The 23,751-nt window shown below is 40.2% G+C and overlaps 2 protein-coding genes across 2 annotated transcripts in view; both read left to right on the forward strand.

Annotated features, from left to right (window-relative positions):
• Window positions 1-16,317, forward strand: part of LOC120417432 (uncharacterized) — a 38,711-nt gene extending 22,394 nt beyond the window's left edge. Inside the window, exon 3 of the mRNA XM_039579473.1 lies at window positions 13,424-16,317. Coding sequence (XP_039435407.1) covers window positions 13,424-16,317 — 2,894 coding nt within the window. The remainder of the gene's footprint in view (window positions 1-13,423) is intronic.
• Window positions 1-23,751, forward strand: part of LOC120417430 (extracellular serine/threonine protein CG31145-like) — a 121,535-nt gene that overhangs the window by 51,235 nt on the left and 46,549 nt on the right. The gene's annotated exons all lie outside the window — the stretch shown is intronic.

Below are 23,751 nucleotides of genomic sequence, written 5' to 3' on the forward strand. Positions count from 1 at the left end.
AGTTGCGGGTTTTGGTCATCTAAAACGTATAAAAAAATCTCGAAAATAAAAAAATACGTAAATTGTGTAAGTTTTTTTGAAACTTACTCTTGTTTATGCATCATTTAATAGTAACAAATGCTCTAAAACGAATTATGACACAACAGACAGCTGAAATTAACACAAAAACTCTGTTAGGCACATAAAAAGTACAAATGCTAATTTGATTATTCACCAATAAAACAGAATTGAATTGAAAAAAAATCGTAAAATACGCATTTTGGGAAATTGAGTTTTTGTAAAAAAAAAATTTTCTCAATAGTCCTCAACAATACCTACAACTTTTCCGAAGACACCAAATTGATCAGAAAATTCACTCAAAAGTTACCGCGTACCATTTTTGCTATGGAAAGCTGCCAAAATTGTATGGAGACTTTTATCGGTTAACCAATGACACAAAATAGCTTCTTTGGTCATTGGGAAGGCCCCCACAAAGTTTGAGCCAAATAAAAAATACAAATAAATATCATTTCTGGTTTGGTAGAGGAACTGCTCACATTTAAATTATTTTTGATATTTATTTTTTAAACATAATAGTAATTCAAATTTAAGACATCAAGACATGGAGAAGAAATCATTGAGGATAATTTTCAACCCAGAAAAAGCCACCTCAAATGCTTTTAACTCGCTAAATTGTGATGCTCCAATTTCAAAAAATTATTATGCAGAGAAGTGAAAGGTCGTCTTCAACGTCAAGCCGGGCCATGAACTTCACCGCTGTTATTTTTTTTTGTCGTTTTGCAAACCGGTTCTTGCCGAAAAATTGGAAAGGCCTTCGCTCGGAACCGGACCACGGACATCTCAACCACTGGCCTGATGCATCTCCAAAAAGTGCATCACTCAGTGACTGCCAATCGAAACCGCTTTTAGAAAGTTCTGTTGGGAGTGTTTTTGAACGATTGTTCCCAAGAGAACGACAGGAAGCAAACAATAAAACCAAAATTAAGAAACCACACACGCCAGAGGGGCACGTTCTGCTCACTGGAATGGAACCGTTAATCGAAGAAAGTGCAACCTGCAACGGTAAATTTCCATGCCGAGATTCCCTGGAAATGCATTCTGGTTTCCCACATGGTCTTTCCACTTTTTTTTTATTTCCTTGTTTTGTTTTGTTCAGTCACTTTAGAAGAATTATTTCTTCTTTTATCGTTCACCAGGGTACTTCCGTGTGAACTTTTTCCCTATTCCTCTGCGCCAGGTGTGGACTGGACTCTGACTAGAGTCATTTTATGCTTTTATTCTCGCTGATGTAGTCCGCTTAACTAGTGCAAAAGCTAAAAGCAAAGCAAAGCAAAAAAAAAAGTGAGGAAAACTGCCGTGCAAGATTGACGACGTGCAAATAGCCGCGAAAACAAAACATCATAAAACGATAAAAATATTTATTGCACCTCGTACACTAAGGGGAAACCACAACACCAACAACAACGCTGGAAGGGCGAAACATAGGGAAAGTATTTTTAAAGTACATCACGGCCTTCGTTAGAGTGCTATCACTAATGCTGCTGTTCAGTGCTTCGGCTGTCGGCTTTTGTTCTGCTTTCTAATTGGTTTTGCACTTTTTTCCCTTCTACTTCTTCTTCGTTTTTTTTTCTGCCACACTTTTACCGTTTATTAATTTTATGTTTTTGCTCGTTGTAGAGGTTCTTCTTCTTCTATCATGTTTTTTTTCCTCCGCTCAAGGCCACCAACCGGCCATCGAGGAAGAAGGTCCAACTCTTCATTAGTTTGGTAGTAAACATAAAGCCATAAATCGATTACCGCCCCCCGATTTTAAGTGTAGCATTTTATGGTTGTTTAGACTAATTGGAAGATGGGGCTTTGACGGTTCGGCGGCCGCCACCGCCACTAGTGACCCATATATATCGGATGCAATTGTGGACTCAATTGGAGGTATTCGCGAGGGATCTTGCAATAAATCAGGGATTTAGCATAGGTAACGGTAGTAGTTTTTATTAGCACAAGTCGTACCTTTAATTAAACGAGTTTTACCGAGTTGGATAAATACAACGGAAAACACCATGTGAATAGTTTATTTTTCAATTTAGTGATTTTTTTTTTCATGCATACACTACCATTTCAGATGCTCACCGGCTCCGTGGCCTAATGGTTGCGGATTCTGTCTCTCAAGCAGAAGTTAAAGGGAGCTCTGAATGCCTCAATTTTGACCTTTACAGATCTCCAAAATTCGATTTCAATCCTGAGATATTCAATAAAAACCGACAAAACTCCGTGCACGCTCTTTATATGAAATAAGTTTCAATCTAGGCTATACCTTGACAATTGCTGTAAGTGCGACAACTAGCCAAAGGGACATTATGACAGGTCAGAACGCGTATGACACTCGGACATGCCCGGGACTCCGGCAACCAAATTCAACCAAACTTCTGGACAAGGCATAGAATGGTCATTGTTTGGTTGACAAAGATCCGGATGTTCTGAATAACGTTTGTATCCGATTGATGCAAAAGTTCTTCAGGGCGAGGCTTGTCGATTCAAGCTGAGGTACCTCGCGCACGGCTAGCCTGCGTAAAAATGGGTCACCGAAGCTCGGCAGAGCTAACATCTTCCAAATGCCTATGCGAGGAGTTTTTTGCATGTAGGGTAGGGTAGTCATCAATGAGACACTTTTGGTTTTCAACTTTCAACGATTTTTCTATTTTTTTCATCAGCATGGTTTAATGAGCTTTTTGTTGCATTTTCTTGCTTTTAATGTGTTCTAGCATTGACCAAAATATGAGATCGATCCGACCTCTACAGCCAGAGCAATCCAACTGTCTCATTGTAGACGCACTTGGCAGGAACAATTAGACAGGTGGGGAACAATGAGACACTCTACGAAAATCAATACTTTTCTAGTAAAACATCATGTTTTTGTATTGTTCCATTGCAGGTGACTTACCTTGAACATTTTAAAGCAATTTTGCCAACTTGAAGCTTTCATTAACAAAAGTTATACTAAAAAGTATTTAAATTTTGTAAAATCCACAAAACTTTGTATGTTTGGTTTAATGAAGTTAAAACTCTATAAATATGCCAAAAATCACTTTCTGTTCATTTTTTTTGAAAGATTTCCATTAATTTTGAAAAGTTTAATGAAGAAAAATCGAAGTGTCTCATTGTTACCCATGGGCTAAAATGAGTGGGAAACAATGAGACAGCCCTGGATTCTGGGTATATTCTAAATTTTGGTCAAACCTAATGAAAGGACATTGTAGGCCAACTCAATCCCTTTGGAACGTCGATAGAAATATGAAGAAAAAGTATTTTTTGTCCATAATTTACTATTACACCCCAGAATCAAACATTTATGAATAACTTTTCAAGGGAGCGTCCATAACCAAAGCCACTATTATAGCAGACGTGTATCCAGTAGATACACCTTTCCCCCAAACATGAACCTGATTGGTTGAAACTACGACTTGTGAGAGCCATTTTATCATTGTTCCCCGTGTCTCATTGATGACTATTCTACCCTATAGAATAAAAAAATACATGGAAACAACTAAATTTGTAAGAAGAGGCCGCGTGGCCCCGTTTGGTTGGTTGCACACACACACACACACACACACACACACACACACACACACACACACACACACACAAAATGCCCTTTTACCTTTATTCAATACATCTTCACATGAGTCATGGGTCAAATCAAATCAAACCATCCACATTAACGACCCCCGAGTCTTTTGTGGTCTCTATTGCAAGTTTCTGCTCGAACCTAGGAGTCCGAAGGCTTGAATGGGGAGAGCACCCAAACCTCTTTCTACTCCAAGGAACCTTCCATCCCAGTGTTTGAACTGACGACCTTTGGATTGCGAGTCCAACTGCCGCCAGCGATTCCACCGGAGTAGGTTTGGTTTGGTGTGTTGTTTGTACTTATGGCATGGAGACGACTCCTAAACCTGGAATGACTTAAGGGCCCTAACAACCAAGGCCGGGACCGACATTTTACTTCCTCATCCGATGGAAGGTTGGAGCAGATGGGAATCGAACCCAGAATCATCCGCTTACAAAGCGGACAGCGTAACCATTCGGCCACGCACTGCATGAGTCATTGTTTCCTACACTTTGATACCAAACATATGATTTTATTTCGTACTGATTGTTGACTCTGTTGCTGTTAATACCCAAAAACCGGCCCTTTTTTTTGCGGTGAAAGTTATGAATTTAAATTGAACTTCGCTCTGTCATTGTAATCTTGGACGAACTATAATCTAAACGTTCCTCCTCATTCATTAAAATGTAATAAACACTCAAAAGAAACAAATTTCCCTTGCCCCTGATTAGTTGTGTGCATCTATTTTCAGCATTATAATTTTCCCTACATTTCTACTCTCACTCTCTCTAAAATAAATTTCTCTCAAAAGAGGCACCCTGCTCCGATTCCGTTCTTTGTTGGCGCCTCCATCTTTTCATTTCTTTTTGTTGTTCTCTCAATTCCCACACGATCAAGCCACGATCAAGATGATGTCTGCGTGTGATAAACAAAAAGTTCGCTAAAATGTGTCACAGACACTTTTGATTTGTGCATCGTGAGCGAGCACAATATATTTTTGCGAACGACCGCAGCAACAACAACAACAAAAAAGCGCAATATCATTCCACTTTCTTTTTCGCGACCGAGGTCTCTCTCTCTGCAAAGGTGAGATTAGGGAACTCGCGGAATGCGCTCGCGCTCGAGCCACTCGGGCAAGGTGAGTTTGAAAACGCGCGAAATTGAAAAATCTGTGTCCGGATTTCCGTTATAAATTGCGCATGCACGCGAATGCCGGTCCATGTTTTGTCTTGTTTGCAGCAACAGCTTGTTGTTGTTTTGGATGGACGCGTGCGTACCGCTGGAACATGGGAATTTTCGGTTGAAATTTTGTTTTAACATAACCTGTTTTCAACTGGTGCATTATTAGCTGGTTTTCTACCTTGTTGGCCATCAAACGAATGATAAATTTACTTGTACAAGTAAGACGTCCTGCAATCGTCTTTTATTTCAAAAATATTGTACAAGTTTTGTCAACCAAAAATTAAAATACATTTATAAAAAAAAAACTATCGAAACATTAATTTTCTTCACTATGACTTCTTCAATCCGGCGATTATTTGCCCAAAATAATGCTCCACCTTGCAACTGACATTGCACTTTAAGCTGCCTGCAATTTAACCTTAACCCTGTTGGGGCTGTTTAGGGTAATTGATCATCAGCCCCAGAACGACGTGGTGAACGTTTTCTCTCCGTCATGCATTTATGCGGTTTTATTTTTGCATTCCTATTGTTGTTTTTGTTCCGCTTCGGATTTTTCTTTTTATCATGAGAGTTGTTTGGATTTCCAATGCTGCAAAGGCTGCAAATTATTGAAAAGCACGTCTTTTTTAGAATGTTCGAAAATGGAAGGGATCGTCATCATGAGATATCGAAAAATTGGATTCGTGATCAGGAACAAAAACTAATCCATTTGTCATTAGCCATTGCATTGGTTTGCTTGTACAATTTTAGTAGGAGCGGTATGTAAATATTTGAAAATCTGTATCTTCGGAAGAAACTTTCTTATCGATCTGGTGTCTTCGTAAAAGTGTAGGTTAGTACCTGGGTGATGAATAGAGAGAATGCTTTTCGAATGATCCCACTTTGTTTACATCTACAAAATAGGAGGCTGTTCAAGCACAAGCATGACTTTTTTCTTACTGGTAAATTAGCTGTTTTATTATCCGTAGTATGTGTTTTATCTTGTCTAGTTTTTGACATTTTTTGCTGGAAAATTTTTGTGTGTTTTCAAGTTTTGATCGGATTGAAAAGGTTTTTCTTTTTTACGGACGTCAAAGAACTGCGCCGATAGTATTATAAATTATAAATTTCCTGGCTGATTTTGGAATCCTGCAGCTTTTTCTGGTCCAGCAAAAAAAAACATCGCTAATTCTATCGAAACTGATCCAACAAACAGAGAAGATTTTCACAAAACAAATAGGTTTTCAAACGGAATTAAACAATAAAGACTGCTTCTGGATGGAAGCATCGACTCCATAAACAACTTCCTATTATAATCATAAAAAAATACGATCTCGCCTTCAACTTTCTTAAGATTTCTTGACTTCAACTCCATGTCCTCAAAAGCCACACATTTTTTATTCTTGCAAAAAGAACAATTTTTATTGATCGATTACAATACTCTCTACTTTTGGCAAACAGCAAATTGGTTCCACTTTGACAGTTCAAAATTGAGGCCGTTTTGCGAACCACTATTCAGCACCCAGGTTAGTACTATTCAGATAATATTGACGCACTTTAAAAAAATACCCATTTTGCCTTCCTCACCTGAGGAAAGGCTATAAAATCACTCGGTAAATGAACTTTTTAATTAGACCTCCTAGACCAACCTTCATTTTTACATATCGACTCAGAATCACCAGCTGAGCAAATGTCTGTGTGTTTGGCTGCATGTAGACATGTGTACCAAATCAATGTCACTGGAATATCTCGTCACAGGCTCAACCGATTTTGGCCGGAATGGTTTTAATCGATCCGTCTTAACGTCCCCTAAGTTGCTATTTAAATTCAAGGAAGACCTTTTAGGTAGAGTAAGAATTTTCAAAATCTGACCTACCTATCTTAAATTACAAAGCAGTTTAAAAAATGGTCTAAATTCACATAACCTCAACTGGTCGGGTCTGATCGCCACGAAAAAGCCGTGTAGAGAGATGCCATTTTCCTCAAAGGCCGTGTCTGTTTAATCTTGACATAAAGTCTGTAGGTAGTCTGTTTTTTTACTCATCACTTATTTTTATTCGGACTTCTTAGGTACTGCGAACGTTAGGAGAGATACATAAACATGTGGACACTTTAGGGGGATTGAAATCACTATAAATGAGAGGAAGACACCAACCACCTAAAGCCACCTTAAGTAACGTTTTTGCCTTCCTCACCTTACTGAGGAAAGGCTATAAAATCACTCGAAAAATGAACTTCTTAATTTGACCTCGTAGACCTACCTTCACGTATACCTATCGACTCAGAATCAAATTCTGAGCAAATGTCTGTGCGTGTGTATGTCTGTAAGTCCGTGCACCGAAAAAAAATGCACTCGATTATCTCCGGACTGGCTCAACCGATTTGGGCCGTTCTGGTTTCGTTCGATCCGTCTTAGGGTCCCACAAGACCTATATTAACTATATTATGAAGTTTTGTTAAGTATTTCAAAAGTTATGCTAAAAAACGATTCTTGCTAAAGTTTGAAAAATTGTAAAAAGGGTGGTTTTGTAAGAAAACCCGTCTGATAATACATTTTAAGAAAGGTATTTGAAAGACCTTTCTTATGAACCCAAAACATTGAAGATCTGATAACCTTATGATCTGATAAAGTTATGAGCACTTTAGTGTCATTTGTACACATTTTAGAGGCCGAATCTCAAATATGTTGATGAAAAAGTTGTCCGGATCTATCATGCGACCCATCGTTAGATAGGTAATCAAAAGACCTTTCCAACAAGCCCAAAAGATTGAAGATCTGATAACCCTATCTGTTTAGGACTGAGGCAAAGGATATTTGGGTCCAATTTAGGTCACATTACCCTACCCTAGGAATTGGTGCGTATTGGTCATTGCAGCACTGTTGGCCACTGTGCTGGTGATCTTTAACTCTTTAAACCAACACAATCTACGCAGCCTAGACGGAATATAATGGAAGAGATGACACAATTAGGGAGAGTGAGTACTCTCGGGAGATGGATTTGGGATGAACCTTCTTAAGGGTCATCTCCAAATGGAGGCGTAATTTTACTATTTTTGACCCTCTAGATTGAGTTAGGTCCTGGGGACCGGCCTGGAAGGCCACGGGCTCTGCCCGTACACTTTTGTATATTTGTACAGCAATAAATGTTAAGTGTTAAATATAATTCGGCTTTTACACTTTAACCGCGAGTTTTATTGTGCACCGGGATATTCTGGAGTAATCCAATACCGGCCGGGAAGGCCGTCGGGCGATGCATGGCGTAATCTGGACCTGAGGCAGGTTCCATCCGGGTCTCTACCCTGGCGTGTTGGAGGTGGCTGCCGTCTTACAGTCCACGGCATCGAAGACGACCCAGGTTCGAAGCCATCCCCCATCACTATCAAAAGTTATGAGCACTTCAGTGTCTTGTACACATTTTAGAGGCCGGATCTCAAATATGTTGATTAAAAAGTTGTCCGGATCTATCCGGAGATCTGGCTCCAGGGATTTTGTTGATTTGAAACTCCCGGGAAAAATGAACAGATATATTTTTTTACTGCCTTAAAGTAATATAACTATTGAAAGTGAACAATTTTCATGAAACAGCCCCGTAGGTGTTGTTCTTATATTACGTTCAATGATTTTTGGGATTCTGGACCCCATACTCCATGTAGATATGTTGTAAGGAGTAAAATTTAGATAAAATTTGTAGGTTTGACATTCTTACTACATAAACAAATATGTACATAATTGTGAGGAAGGCACCAACCACCATCGGTGGATTAAGTAACGTTTTTAACTAACTTTTTATCAATTAAATCGGTCGATTTTGACCATTTTTATTTTTTATATTTTTTTAATTTGGCTCAAACTTTGTTTTTTTTTTTATTTGGTGTCTTCGGCAAAGTTGTAGGTATTGATGAGGGCTATTCAGAAAAAAAATAGGTACACGTTTGTTTGGGTACATGGAAACGAATAAGTGATTTTTTAAATAACTTTTTTTCACGAAAATTCAATTTCCCAAAATTAGTTTTTTTTTTAATTTTTGAATTTATTTAATATGATTAAGGGGACAAAACCCCGCATCTTTTAACTCATTCAGAAGTATGGACCAAAATTTTGCCGACGAATTATGATTTTTTTGAAGTGGTAAGGCCGTTGCAAATATTTTTCAAAGTTAAAAATTTGTTCAAAAATTCAGGGGCAAAAAAATATGTTTTCAAAAATCTTGAAAATTTTAATGAAAATAGAAGGGTAATTCTCCGCCAACTCACACAGCAGTTGCCCCGACCCCTCTTCGATTTGCGTGAAACTTTGTCCTAAGGGGTAACTTTTGTCCCTGATCACGAATCCGAGGTGCGTTTTTTGATATCTCGTGACGGAGGGGCGGTACGACCCCTTCCATTTTTGAACATGCGAAAAAAGAGGTGTTTTTCAATAATTTGCAGCCTGAAACGGTGATGAGATAGAAATTTGGTGTCAAAGGGACTTTTATGTAAAATTAGACGCCCGATTTGATGGCGTACTCAGAATTCCGAAAAAACGTATTTTTCATCGAAAATAAACACTAAAAAAGTTTTAAAAACTCTCCCATTTTCCGTAACTCGACTGTAAATTTTTTTGGAACATGTCATTTTATGGGAAATTTAATGTACTTTTCGAATCTACATTGACCCAGAAGGGTCATTTTTTCATTTAGAACAAAATTTTTCAATTTAAAATTTCGTGTTTTTTCTAACTTTGCAGGGTTACTTTTTAGAGTGTAACTCCGGCCATGATCCATGATGGATGACGGCGAGTTGGCCGTGCGGGTTTGGGGCGCGGACTTAGTAAGCTAGTCATAACTATCGCCGGTTTGATATTTATTTGGATTGCAGATATTTTTTCCTAGAGTCTGCCAGTTGTAAATTTACACATTATTAGAGGTAAAATCAAAGCTTTTTCTGACATAAAAGATGTACTCCTTTTTAGATGAAATTTTACCATGATTTTTTTTACTGTGTGGTTAGCGGCTTAGGCTGCCGATCCCTCATGGGGCCCCCACAAAATTTGAGCCAAATAAAAAATAAAATATAAAAGTTATGGAACTTCCATGATCGAAGGGGTGGTTTTCTCTAAAATTATTACGCCAAAGCGATAGGTTTGACTGTCTTAACGTTCTGATTTTATTGTAATCGAGAAGTCCCCCAGAGCCTCATACATGAGGTACTGAGGATTTTGCTTACTGAGCATTAATCGAGCTACTTGCTTTAATCGCGGCTAGGTAAACGAAGTTTAGCTTTGTTCGCAGTTTGGACTGTTGTCGGCTGTGCTGATGATGTTGGTGGCGGCGATCAATTATGCGGAAAGCAATTTCGGTAACTTAAGTAAAATCCATGAACTCGACAGATCGCTTGCTAGTGACGTCTGCGTCAAAGGTGCTTCCAAAAACTCGAGTCGTGGTGTCAATATGGCGCTGCCGTCTCGTTGCACCTTAATATTCACCCAAACAGAATTAAATTTTGAAATGCCGATATCTCAGAAACTAATGCTCATGATTATCAATGTCAAATAATGAATCTTTCGTGAAATGTTCTACTTTTTTCGAAAATAATATTTGGAAAATTTAAAATTAAGGCTAATCTTTCAAAAGTTCTGAACCTTCAATACTACTAATTAATTTTCAGATTTTGAACAAAACATACTCATTCTTCCAAATATATTAATGTTTTCTTTTTTTTCCTTTCAGGTATGATTGACATGAATGAGTATTGCTTGAGGTAACATATATTTTTCCATTTTTTTTGTAATATTTCATAAAATTTCAGCAAAATCAAAATAAACCAGCTTTGATTCAACTCGCTTCCATCACTTCAGCAATTCCAAATCCATCACTTGGTCACCAGCAAAAAAAATCGACTTTACCCGGTGTAATCGAGCATTAAATTAGAACTAAACAAACCCGTCCCGAACTCCGCCCGATCGTCTGTCAATGCCCGGAGCCATTTTCTAATCTTGGCCCAGCATCGTCACCCAGCTTGCTCCAAAATCGCAGTGAATCCCATCAATCTGGGCAGACTCAAGGTTGCGCGCCACGGGCTGCAGATTTGAATTTTAAAATAAAATATATATCCGAATCCAGCCCCGTGACACTTTGTCACTTTCGGGGCCGCAGCTTCGAATTGATTGACTCTGTCGCGGGGTGATTTATCTTTTATTTAGAAGGACGAACCCCGACCGTCGAATTGTGGATATTCCGGGGACGGGTCTGGAGGGCAAACGAACCAACGGAAAAAAGAAGTTTGCAACATCCCTGGCGTAACAATTGAATTCAGTGGAACGGCAGACGGATTGGCCGTCAGATTGACAGTTGGTGGTGGAATTTTGTGTGAATTTTTATTGGCTTGTTCAAACAGAGAGAGAGAGGGAGACCTCCCTGGTGGGCGATGCAGGCGGAACGCAATGTTTGACATGTCAGATTTGGGAAAATGGGAAAAATCAACATTTCCAACGAACGGTACAATTCTATTAACGTCAGTGTGTTTTGCGTTTTTCCCAGGACTCAATTGGGTCATCAGTTAGTCGATTTTTATATAAATTCAATTATTTGATCATACTCGTTGCATGTTGTCGAAATGCCTCAGTGAGTTTTCAACTTGATTATCATATGGTTATTTAATTTAGTATATTCATCCAGTACTTGGTCAATTTTAAAATAAATTAACTTGAAGTGTCTAACTCCTACTCCTCCTATCTTCATGACGGTTTACCATAAAAGTTAGTTAAATCTAGTTTGCGTACCTTCTACGGAGTTTTGTTGAACAAACACTTGTTAAAAAGGTTCATAAAATGTCAACCAAACAAAGGACTACCTAATAAAGCAAGTACTCAACGTAGAACAACAAAAACATCCCATTTCGCATATATTACAAAACTTGTCAAGCTCTTGGACTACCACCCCACACCTGCCACTTCACAAAAAGTAAAAACAATAGCGGCGGTTGTCTAGAACCCGACTGACATGACATAGCTCATCTTGACCAGAACCCTCACACGCGTCAATCACTCTCCGGTCACCGGCGATAGAGTCCCATCTGTCCAATCCGGTGGAAACAAACAACATCGCGGACCAGATTTATCGTCAGATTCACGGCAAAAAAAAGAGATTCAAAAAATCAACAGCGAAGCCATATTTGCATTGAAACTTCATTTCCATGACGAGTAAACGTAATTCTCGTGGTGCCATACTGACAGATACAACACCACCACTCTGCTGCCCAGCATACCCAGCCACTTCAGACACGTGCCAACCTTGCCCTTGACAAACAGTCGACAGTAAATTCATATTTCCGTGGATTGATTTACGACCGCGCGGGCATCCCTCACCTTTATTTGTTCGCTGTTTGATTTGGTGCTAAGGTTGCAGATCAATTGCACGGATTTTTTCGTTTTAATAAATTTGTCAAAATTTGGGAATTTATCACCAACCTTAAACAAGGTCAATTTATCAGAACAACTTACTAAACCCACCTATGTGGATGGTGCCTTCCTCACTCTTTACTGATGGGTTTGCCACAAATTTCAACTTTTTTTTCAGAACCGGAATAAAAAGCATCATTAGTTTGTCCATATAAATTTCCATACAAATTTGGCAGCTGTCCATACAATGATGATATAAGAAAATTCAAAAATCTGTATCTTTTGAAGGAATTTTTTGATCGATATGGTGTCTTCGGCAAAGTTGTAGGTATGGATAAGGACTACACTGAAAAAAATGATACACTTAAAAAAAATTAACTTTAAAATTTAAATTTTAAATTTTTATTTTAAATTTTTTTAAATTTAATTTTTATTTAATTTTTATTTAATTTTTAGTTACTAAAACTTGATTTGCAAAAAAACGCTATTTTTATATGTTTTAGGGGACATAAAATGCCAACTATTCAGAAATTTCCAGGTTGTGCAAAAAATCTTTGACCGAGTTATGAATTTTCGAATCAATACTGATTTTTTCAAAAAATCGAAATATTGGTCGCAAAAATGTTTCAACTTCATTTTTCGATGTAAAATTAAATTTGCAATCAAATAATACTTTAGTGAAATTTTCAAAAAGTGCACCATTTTCAAATTATAGCCATTTTAGGTAACTTTTTTGAAAATAGTCGCAGCTTTCTATTTTATTTTTTTTAATTAGTACTAATGTTTGCCCACAGCGAACGACTGGACAACGCGTACCATAGGTACATTATGTACCGTAGGTATAAAATAGACCCACCAAGTGGTCCTTTAGCCTCTTGTCCTGTAACTCCGATACCCTGGCCTCCCCGCGGTGCTGGCCGGGATACTAGTAACCATTGCAGAGATCGGGTAACCAACCCCCGGTGGAAACTTTGGTAGTATGCTGACAGGGTAAGGGGGGCTTCACCCTCTTCGGAGGGTGTAGCAGTACCGTTAGGCTTCGAGACAAAAGCCCCCGTTACGGTGTCGAGAGAAAACCGCAGCTGGGTCCCGGAAGCTGCAAGGTGGCAGCCCCACCCCGAGACTAGGTATTCGCAGCCCTGGTTAGGCGGCATACCGAAGCAAATCACCAACTCAGAAAAACGAAAGAAGAAATTCAGGACGGATTAATCGGCATCAGACCAGGCGATGTAAAAAGGACAACGATTGGAAACTCGGTACTTGGAACGTTCGAACTCTCCAAGATCCTGCACGTGCTGGCCTTCTTGCCCGGGAGCTGCACAAGCTGAACGTGCATGTGGCCGCCATCCAGGAAGTTCGATGGCCCGGTCATGGAGAGCGAGAATTCACGGCGGTGGACCCCATCGCCAACACCTCTTTCAAGTACCACATCTACTACAGTGGCGGCGAAAAGGCGATGCACGGAGTCGGTTTCGTAGTGATTGGGGATCAGAAGAACCGAGTCATCAAGTGGAAGGTGGTGAATGACCGGATCTGCGTGTTGAGAATTAAGGGCAAATTCTTCAACTACAGCCTGATCAACATCTACGCTCCGACGAACGACAAGCCCGATGACGAGAAAGACGCTTTCTACGAGCGTCTTGACAAGACCTATGGAGAGTGCCCAAGACACGACGTGAAGATAGTCATCGGAGACGCAAACGCGCAGGTCGGAAGGGAAGCCTTCTTCCATCCTGTCATCGGCAAGGAGAGCCTTCATCCTCGCACGAATGACAACGGCCTACGTTTGGTCAATTTCGCCGCAGCCAGAGGAATGGCTATCTGTAGCACCTTCTTTGCGCGCATGAACATTCGGAAGCACACCTGGCGACACCCGAATGGCGAATCGTGCACACAAATCGATCACGTTTTGGTGGATGGTCGACACTTCTCGGACGTGATGGACGTCCGATCGTACAGAGGACCGAACATCGACTCTGATCACTTCCTGGTAGCGTGTAAAATCCGAGCTAGGCTGTCGAACGTGCTGACCCCGCGGACTGCGAGGATAGCGCGGTTGAACGTCCAGCGCCTCGCGAGCAGCGACGTTGCTGCAGAGTACAGTCGGAAGCTCGACGAGCGGATCAACGAGGACGCGCCTACGGGTAACCTGGACGAGCAATGGGGAGCCCTCCAGAGCATCGTCAACACAACGGCTACTGAAGTGATCGGCACGACCAGAGGACGCAAACCCAAAGGGTGGTTCGATGCGGAGTGCCAGCGAGTGACGGACGAGAAGAACGAGGCCAGGAAGCGTATGCTCGTTAAGGGTACGCGCCGAAACTGTGAGCGATACAGTGAGTTGCGAAGAGCAGAGAAACGAATCCACCGCCGAAAAGAACGGGAGTACGACGAAACGGTACTTGCCGAAGCGGAAGCACAGTACAACGCGAACGATAAGCGGAGGTTTTACGCGACTGTCAACGGTGTAAGAAGGAAAACCACGCCTTCCCCTGTGATGTGCAACGACACGGAAGGCAACCTGTTGACAGACAAGACTGCGGTGGCGGCTAGGTGGAAGGAGCACTTCCAACAGCTGTTGAACGGTGAGGCACGAGAGGGAATCGTCGAGGACAGGATACACGTTGAGGAAGATGGAAAAGCTGTGGACCCGCCTACGTTGGAGGAAGTAGCTAAGGCTGTTAAAGAGCTCAAGAACGGGAAATCCGCGGGAAAGGACGGACTTCCGGCCGAACTTTTCAAGCACGGGAGTACGCGGATGACCGAGATTCTGCACCAAATCATCCTACGCATTTGGTGCGAAAAACAGCTTCCGACCGACTGGTTAGACGGGCTCGTCACCCCAATCTACAAGAAAGGGCAAAGACTCGATTGTGCCAACTATCGAGGCATCACAATCCTCAACGCAGCGTACAAAGTACTCTCCCGCATCCTGTGGAGCAAGCTGAGACCGATGACCGAGACCTTTGTCGGCGAATACCAGTGCGGTTTTCGAGCGGGTCGGTCAACGACGGATCAGATGTTCACTCTGCGACAAATCCTCGACAAGTTCCGGGAGTACAACCTGCAAACACACCATTTGTTCATCGACTTCAAAGCGGCGTACGATTCGGTCAAAAGAAACGAACTTTGGAAGATTATGGTAGAACACGGCTTTCCGGCGAAGCTTATAAGACTGATTCGTGCAACGCTCGACGGAGCAAAATCAAGCGTGCGAATAGCCAACGAGACATCTGAAGCTTTCGTTACGTTGGATGGATTGAAGCAGGGCGATGCTCTCTCGAACTTACTGTTCATCATAGCGTTGGAGGGTGCTGCGCGAAGGGCAGGCGTGCAAAGAAACGGAACACTCATCACTAAATCGCACATGCTGCTTGGATACGCTGACGACATCGACATCATTGGTATCGACCGTCGTTCAGTGGAGGAGGCGTTCGTCCCTTTCAAGCGGGAAGCTGCGAAGATCGGACTGACCATCAACACTGCCAAGACCAAGTATCTGGTCGCTGGCAGAGCGCGTGGCAGTGCAGGTGATGGTGTTTCGGAGGTGGAAATAGATGGAGAAAGATATGAGGTGGTGGATGAATTTGTATATCTTGGTACACTCGTGACGTGCGACAACGATGTGAGCTGCGAAGTGAAACGGCGGATTAGTGCTGCAAACAGGGCCTTTAACGGTCTTCGTAGCCAGCTAAGGTCCCGCAGCCTAAGGACGCCTACGAAAATCACGCTGTACAGGACCTTGATACTCCCTGTAGCTCTTTACGGTCACGAGTCGTGGACGCTAAAGGAGGCTGACCAGAGAGCACTTGGGGTCTTCGAGCGGAGAATCCTGCGTTCTATCTTCGGCGGCAAGCAAGTAGGAGACCGGTGGCGCAGGCGCATGAACTTCGAGCTGTACCAAGACTACAAACATGCTGATATCGTAAAAGTCATCAAGCACGACAGGCTGAAGTGGGCTGGACATGTAGCCAGAATGTCGGACGAGCGGGCGGCTAAAACGATATTCAGCAGCGAACCTGGACGGGGTCGTCGGCTTCGTGGAAGGCCTCGTACGCGTTGGCTGTGTGCAGTCGACGAAGATGCAAGAGCGGCCAACATTGTGGGCGACTGGAGACGAGCGGCCCAAGATCGAGCATCCTGGAAATCTTCGATTAGTTCAGCGTTGGGTCGATAGACCTGTTGCTGATAAAGTAAAGTAAGTAAGTTTGCCCACATTTGAAAAAATATGTTTGAAAAGCTAAGAAAATTCTCTATATTTTGCTTTTTAAAACCATGTTGATACGACCTTTAGTTGCTGAGATAATGCCATGCGCATGTGTTTAAAAATAGGAAAATTGATGTTTTCTAAGTCTCACCCAAACAACCCACCATTTTCTAACGACGATATCTCAGCAACTAATGGTCCGATTTACAATGTTAAAATATGTAAATGTTTTCGATCTTTTCGAAAACAATATTTTTATTTTTTTTAAAGCAAGACTAACATTTCAAAAGAGCGTAATATTGAATGTTTGGCCCTTTTGAAATGTTAGTCTCGACATCAATTTTCCTGCTTTTGAAACCTTTGCATGGCAATATCTCAGCAACTAAAGGTCGTATCAACAAAATTCAAAAAAGCAAAATAAATTCTCAGCTTTTCAAAAATATTTTTTTCAAAAGTGGGCAAACATGTGAACTTATTGAAAAAAAAAGAAAAACTGCGACCATATTAAAAAATGTTACCTAAAAATGGCTATAACTTGAAAACGGAGAACTTTATGAAAATTTCACTAAAGTATTATTTGATTGCAAATTTGATTTACATCGAAAAATTAAGTTGAAACATATTTGCGACCAATATTTCGATTTTCTGAAAAAAACAAGTATTGATTCAAAAATTCATAACTCGATCAAAGATGTTTTGCACAACCTGGAAATTTCTGAAAAGTTGGCATTTTATGTCCCCTAAAACATATCAAAGAATTAAAAAAATAAAAATAGAATTTTCTGCAAATCAAGTTTTAACGACAAAAAGTTAAATTAAAAATCACACTTTTTTTATTGTGCATCATTTTTTTCAGTGTACTCCTTATCCATACCTACATTTCAAGCAAAACAATGCCAAAGGGCCGTTGTGGGTTTGTAAATAAAGAGTGTGTCCTGCTCACGCTAGAGGATGTTTACATCTGGCATGAAAGGGATACACTCTTTGTGTACAAACCCACAACGGCCCTTTGGCATTGTTTTGCTAGATTTTTGCCGAAGACACCAAATCGATCAAAAAATTATTTCAAAAGGTACAGATTTTAAAATTTTTATACATCAATTTTGTATGGACAGCTGCCAAATTTGTATGGAAATTTATATGGACAAACTAATGATGCAAAATGGCTTCTTTGGGCATACCGAAGGCACCAAAAAAGTTTCAGCCGAATTAAAAAATACAAAAAAAAATCGAATGACCAAAATCTGAGAGAATTGCTCAATTGCAAACCTCTTTTTACACCTAGGCTTCCATCCACCCCGAGATTCGAACTGACGACCTTTGGATTGTGAGTTTAACTGCCTACCAGCGACTCCACCTAGGCAGAACCCAGAGAGACGACCTAACCTCCAGGTTAGATCGGGGGACATTTACTTCCCCGTCCGACGGAAGGCGTGATCAAGCAAATCTCGTCTCGAAATATTCCCCTTGAGTTTCATCAAAATAAAACGATTAAAACAACAAAAATCAACGGGAATGTGGTTAATTTGACTTGAGCTTGACTTCAAATTTGCATACAAACCCATAACGTCATGATTCGAAATCCGGACACTTAGTACCATATTATTTTTGTGATAGCTGGCAAAAAAACATGTAATAAGTTTGAAATGTAGAAATATCATCAGGATTTAGTATAAACAGTCAGTTTTAAGAGAATGCATGCAAAATATGTCTTTTCTAACAATTTTTCATCAGAATTTGAAAATTAAAATGACTTGCTGTGCTTCAAATCTCGGACACTGTTAAAAGCTGATTCGAAATCCGGACACTTTTGCTTCGAATTCCGGACACTCGATTTTGCTTATGAATCGCACAAATTTGGACTGAAATGTTAGTCAATGGCATTCTTTAAGTCTCAAATAAGCTGTTGACATCAAAACAATCGATAGTCTATATAAAAAATGGCTAGAATTTAAGAAAATCAAAAACATAAATTTCTGCTTTGCTTTCCCGGTGCTTCGGACGCCTATGAAATATTTCCGTTGAAATGTTTCGCATTTTTGGTAAACTAATAATTTTATTTTATTTAATTGTTTTGGCATTAACTACAGCGTTCAAACAAACTTTAAATGAAAGTTGATGTTTGAATTCATCAAATAACACAGTTTTGACATTCATAATGCGAACTTATATCCAGATAATTGATAAAACAAGTTGAAGTGTCCGGGTTTCGAAGCGTCCGGGAATTCGAATCATGACGTTAACTGCCACCATGGAAATGTGATCTCAAAACACAGCACACCACACAAACACGCACCACCGCAGAGACCCGCGTGCGCTGGAGTAACGCTGATCAAGCTTCGCAGACCCAGACCAACGCTGCTGTTGGTAAACTTTCACTGTTTTCTCAAGACCCCAAACGCACAAACACACATGTGATTGTATATTATTTGGAAGAAAAACAATAACAACGGACCCCAAAACAAAAGATGCTGACTTGGCCCGACACAGCTCGCACACGACCATGGATATGGTTGAGAAGATTGACGCAGCAGCTGGAGTGAAAACATGTGTATCAAGTCGCGTTCAAGTTGCACTAGATCGAGTTTCGGAGAATATCAAATTGTGCGAGAGAAAATTAGGTTATGTTTGCGTCTTTTGAAGATTCGCCCAGCGTGAGGTGCTTTATGGTGCGTTTTTGTAAGTTGAAATTAGGCTATTTGAAGCAATATTTGCACATGTGTAACATTGTTCAACTACATTTGAAGTTGATCAAACTTGACATAAGCAGTTAGCACTTTCACATACCTGAAGTTTACACTCAATCAGAACAACTTAACGACTCAATTTAATTACTTCTCGCGCCGACAGCAAACCGATTAAACCAAGTTTAAAGTGCCCCACCAGTTGGGTGATGTTGATCTAAATTGACGGGTGTTAGCGCTAAAAGCACTTGTTGACAGTCGGTTGTGTGTGTCTAGACAAGATGACAGGATGGTGACAAGAGACAACCCCAGCCATTGAGCAATCCCAAATTCCACCATCACTCTCTTGGTGATGATAAGGCACACATAATCCACTTGCATTGTAATCCAGATAAGGTGACAACTTTTTGGTGTAATTAGTTGTCTGCCGCACCTGGATGTGGTAGTACGAAAATGATAGACAGTGTTTATGGTTGTTTTGAAATTAGAGTGCACTTGTTACATGACAAGTATGTCATTTTGAAACATCTCTACAGATTACCCGAAATGTCTGCACAACAATCGAGCCATAAAATATTCAATAAAATGTCTACTTCCTGTCCAATTTAATCGCCATTGAGTTCTATTTTGGGTAAAACCTACCCAAAAACCCCCGTTTCATGCCCCCTGAAAACGCAACAACAAAAAAAGAGGCTTTGACCAGCGATGACAGTTATTAGTGCGAAAAAGCACCACTCGCAACGATGGCACTGCTGAAAAGCGCTCTTGTAATGCAATTGTAATGGACCGCTCAAAGTCGCTGGACCGAGTCGGGGGGGTAGAGAAAAAGCCGCGCGCCACATTAGCCAAAATTGCCAATTGAGTCGAACGAACGGCAATTGCAATTGTTGGGCGATGGACCATTTTGCCGTTTGGTCACATTTTTTTTTTTTTTTTGTGGTGGATGGCTTTATTTTCCAAAACGAAATGAGCGAGTGACGACAAATTAGAGGCCTTTTAGTAACGCTCTTGAACGTGAACGAGCGAACTAAACACGTCGTCCGTTGGTCGAGTTCAATGTTGGGGAAAGAACGCAGGCTGGACCTTGGACAAATGACGAGTGCTTTTTTTATGTGTTGTGACTTTAAAAAATGTGCAGTTGAGCTGGAAATTTGACCAATTTGATTCAAGAGAATAGTTAAATTTTTCACCCAGAGCAAATGCATCAAACCGACCATCCATTTTCTGAAAATCTCAAATAAGGGATTAGTATAACCATGAAAGAGTAATTGCACGTGATATTTTTTTCCAGAAAAGGATACACCCAGAACCGACATTAGCATACGATTCCTCTTGTTTCATTTCAGGAGGACTATCCGCTCGGTCTTTAACTTTGGGTGGAGATCGCTTTTTGCCTTCCTCACCTCGCTGAGGAAAGGCTATTAAATCACTCGAAAAATGAAATTCCTAATTTGACCTCATAGGCCCACCTTCACGTATACAAATCGAATGTTGAATAAACAAATTGCTCTGGGTTATCTCGGCACTGGCTACTTCATTTTTTTGTTTTGATCTCATTCTACCCGTCTTAGGGTTCCATAAAATAAAAATATAATGAGCAACTCTCTACGAAATCGGCCGATTTCGACCATTTTTATTTTTTGTATTTTTTTATTCGACTTAAACTTTGTGGGGGCCTTCCCTATGACCAAATAAGCTATTTTGCGTCATTGGTTAACCCATACAAGTCTCCATACAATTTTGGCTGCTGTCCATACAAAAATGGTATGTAAATATTCAAACAGCTGTAACTTTTGAGTGAATTTTCTGATCAATTTGGTGTCTTGGGCAAAGTTGTAGGTATTGTTGAGGACTTTTGAGAAAAAAAAGGTACACGGAAAAAAAATTGATATGTTTTAGGGGACAAAAATTCGCTACTTTTGAGCCATAGAGAAGCATGGTCAAAAAATCTGCAGCCGAGTTATGAATTTTTGAAAAAACAGTGCTTTTTGGAAAAAAATCGAAGTTTCATGCAAGTTTGACATTATTCTTTAATGCAAAATTCAATTTGCAATCGAAAAGTACTTTACAGATTTTTTAATAAAGGGCTCCGTTTTCAAGATATAGCCACCGAAAGTTTGATTTTAGCGAAATATTTGAAGTTTTTCAATTTTTAAAAATAGTGACCATAAGTGACCATTTCCAAAAGTTTTTTTTTTCAAAAAGTTTGCAGAAAATTTGCTTTAAAATTGTCTAAGAGACATTGAAGATTGGACCTCGGGTTGCTGAGATAGAGCCGCTTTAAGAAAAAGAAACACGAAAATTGAAGTTTTCTTAATCTCACCAAAATAACCCACAATTTTCTAATGACGATATCTCAGCAACTAATGGTCCGATTATCAATGTTAATACATGAAACATTCATAAAATTTTCAAAAAAAATCCAAAAAAAAATCCGATCTTTTCGAAAAAAATATTTTGAAAATTTTTAAATCAAGACTAACATTTAAAAGGGCACAACATTGAATATTACGTCCATTTAAAAAGCCAGTCTAGATTTAAAACAATTCAAAATATTTTTTTTCGAAAAGATCAGAAAATTTCACGAAATTGAAAATCGGACCATTATTTGCTGAGATATGGTCATTAGAAAATGGTGGGTTGTTTTGGTGAGATTAAGACAACTTCAATTTTCGTGTTTCTTTTTCTTAAAGCGGCTCTATCTCAGCAACCCGAGGTCCAATCTTCAATGTCTCTTAGACAATTTTATTAGGGACCTACATAGGGAAATTAAATGTTCTAGCAGAAATTTCAAACACTCAAAGTTATTTAAATTTAAGGTTACAAAACTTGTAGTTTTTCTTTGGTGTTGGCACTTTTCTTCTAGCAGATTATTATCAACAACAGTTTAACAATACTTGTAATTGTTATAAGTCTCGTTTTTTGCCTAAATTATTTTAAATTGATTCGAACCTTGTTTTTGCATGATCTTGTTGCTCGATTGGAACCCTGAGAGTGACATTTCGCCTCTCCATATAGGCTCTCTAAATTTTATAGCAAATTTTCTGAACCTTTCAAAAAAAAATTTAGAAACGGTCACTCATGGTCACTATTTTTAAAAATTCATAACTCGGTGGCAGATTTTTTGACCATGTTTCTCTAAAAAGTTGTAGATTTTTGTCCCCTAAAACATATAAAAAAATCTCGAAAATAAAAAAAAATACGTATTTTGGGAAATTGAGTTTTAGTGAAAAAGAGTTGATTAAAAAGGTGCAGGTGGTTATGTTACACATGACCAGTATGACAAAGAACTTAGCAGAAAAGCTTTTAAAATTAAGCAATTTTGTTGAATTATGCGTCAGATAAAATCAAAACATTAGCGGTCTCTCCAGATTGTTGCCACCTTTTTCGAAATGGCCAGTATTGTAAACCATGAGTTGTGATACTCATATTGCCAAAACTCGTTGGTTCAATAGATGTCTTCCCGGGAAAACTTTCCTTTAGGGCACCGGCCACTGCAGCTTTTGGTTAACTTTTTCTAAATTGCCATTTTCATTACCAATATCAAAAACCATGAAATTTGATACCAATATTGCCCAAAACCGTATGGTTCGGTAAATGTCCTCCCGGGAGAACCCGCCTGAGGGCACCGGCCACTCCAGGTTGTAGCCAATACTGTCAAATTGGCCATTTTCATCACCAGTATCAAAATCCAAGAAGTTTGATACCCATGTTGTCCAGTCTCGTATGGCCTTCCATCGGAACACCCCTAAGGAATCTGGCCACTCCGGGTCTTGTGGCAAGAATATTCCGGTGGCTCTCAATTATTCTGGCTGGCCTGCCTCCGCTTGGTCTGCTCCTAGCTCCGGGCTAGCTGCTTTTCGGCCAACTGATTCTGGGCCTCCAGGCCATCTGCTTCCAGGTCCAGGTTGTTGTTTACTCCTCGGCGTCCAACGATAGAATGATTTCCCAGGGTTGACCGAGCGGGGTTATATTGGCTTAGAATGGTGACGGATGCCCCGCCCCTTTCCGCCGGTTATCCCATTCCTACGTCATTCGCTTTTTGATGCACTGGTGGGGATAAGAAGTCGTAAAGGCAGCATTTTTGCCAACAATTTTCATTCCATCGTAATCGTTCGAACCGACAACATCGTAGCAGTAGCAGCAGAAGCAGCAGCGGAAAAAAAACAACGACTGGAGGAAATCAAGAGCGAGCTCCGAGAAGAAGAAACACGCCAGCGTGTGCGTGAGATTGCTGCCAAAACGACGTCGAAGGAGAAAAACAAGGCCTACTTGGATGGACGCTCGAGAAGATGGCCACAAGAATCAACTTCTGCTGCAATTTAACAAAATGGCGCTTTTCAGCGCCAACGAAAAATTCACGAAAGAGTTATTGTTTCAAATGATTCATGCACTGCTTGTTGTGCATTTTTAAAGCTTTTGACGCTTGGCGTTTAATTTTATTTAAATACTTCCCCCAAAATTTTCATTTTAAAAAAATTGAACGAATATTAACAATTTTCGCTTGCAAGTGTCAACGGTCAATCGATCGCAGTTGGCCTTGAACAAGCAAGCGCGTGCTTTGACCCACGCAAAAAATCTTTCCGCTCTCTGATTGGCTGTTTTGTTTTGCCGTGGAGTCGTGAAGGCAGCATTTTTGCCAACGATTTTCATTCCATCGTCATCGTTCGAACCGACAACATCGTAGCAGCAGCAGCAGCAGCGGAAAAAAATCAACGAC

This window comes from Culex pipiens, unplaced genomic scaffold (assembly GCF_016801865.2).
Source record: "Culex pipiens pallens isolate TS unplaced genomic scaffold, TS_CPP_V2 Cpp_Un0002, whole genome shotgun sequence".
Classification (NCBI taxonomy): domain Eukaryota; kingdom Metazoa; phylum Arthropoda; class Insecta; order Diptera; family Culicidae; genus Culex; species Culex pipiens.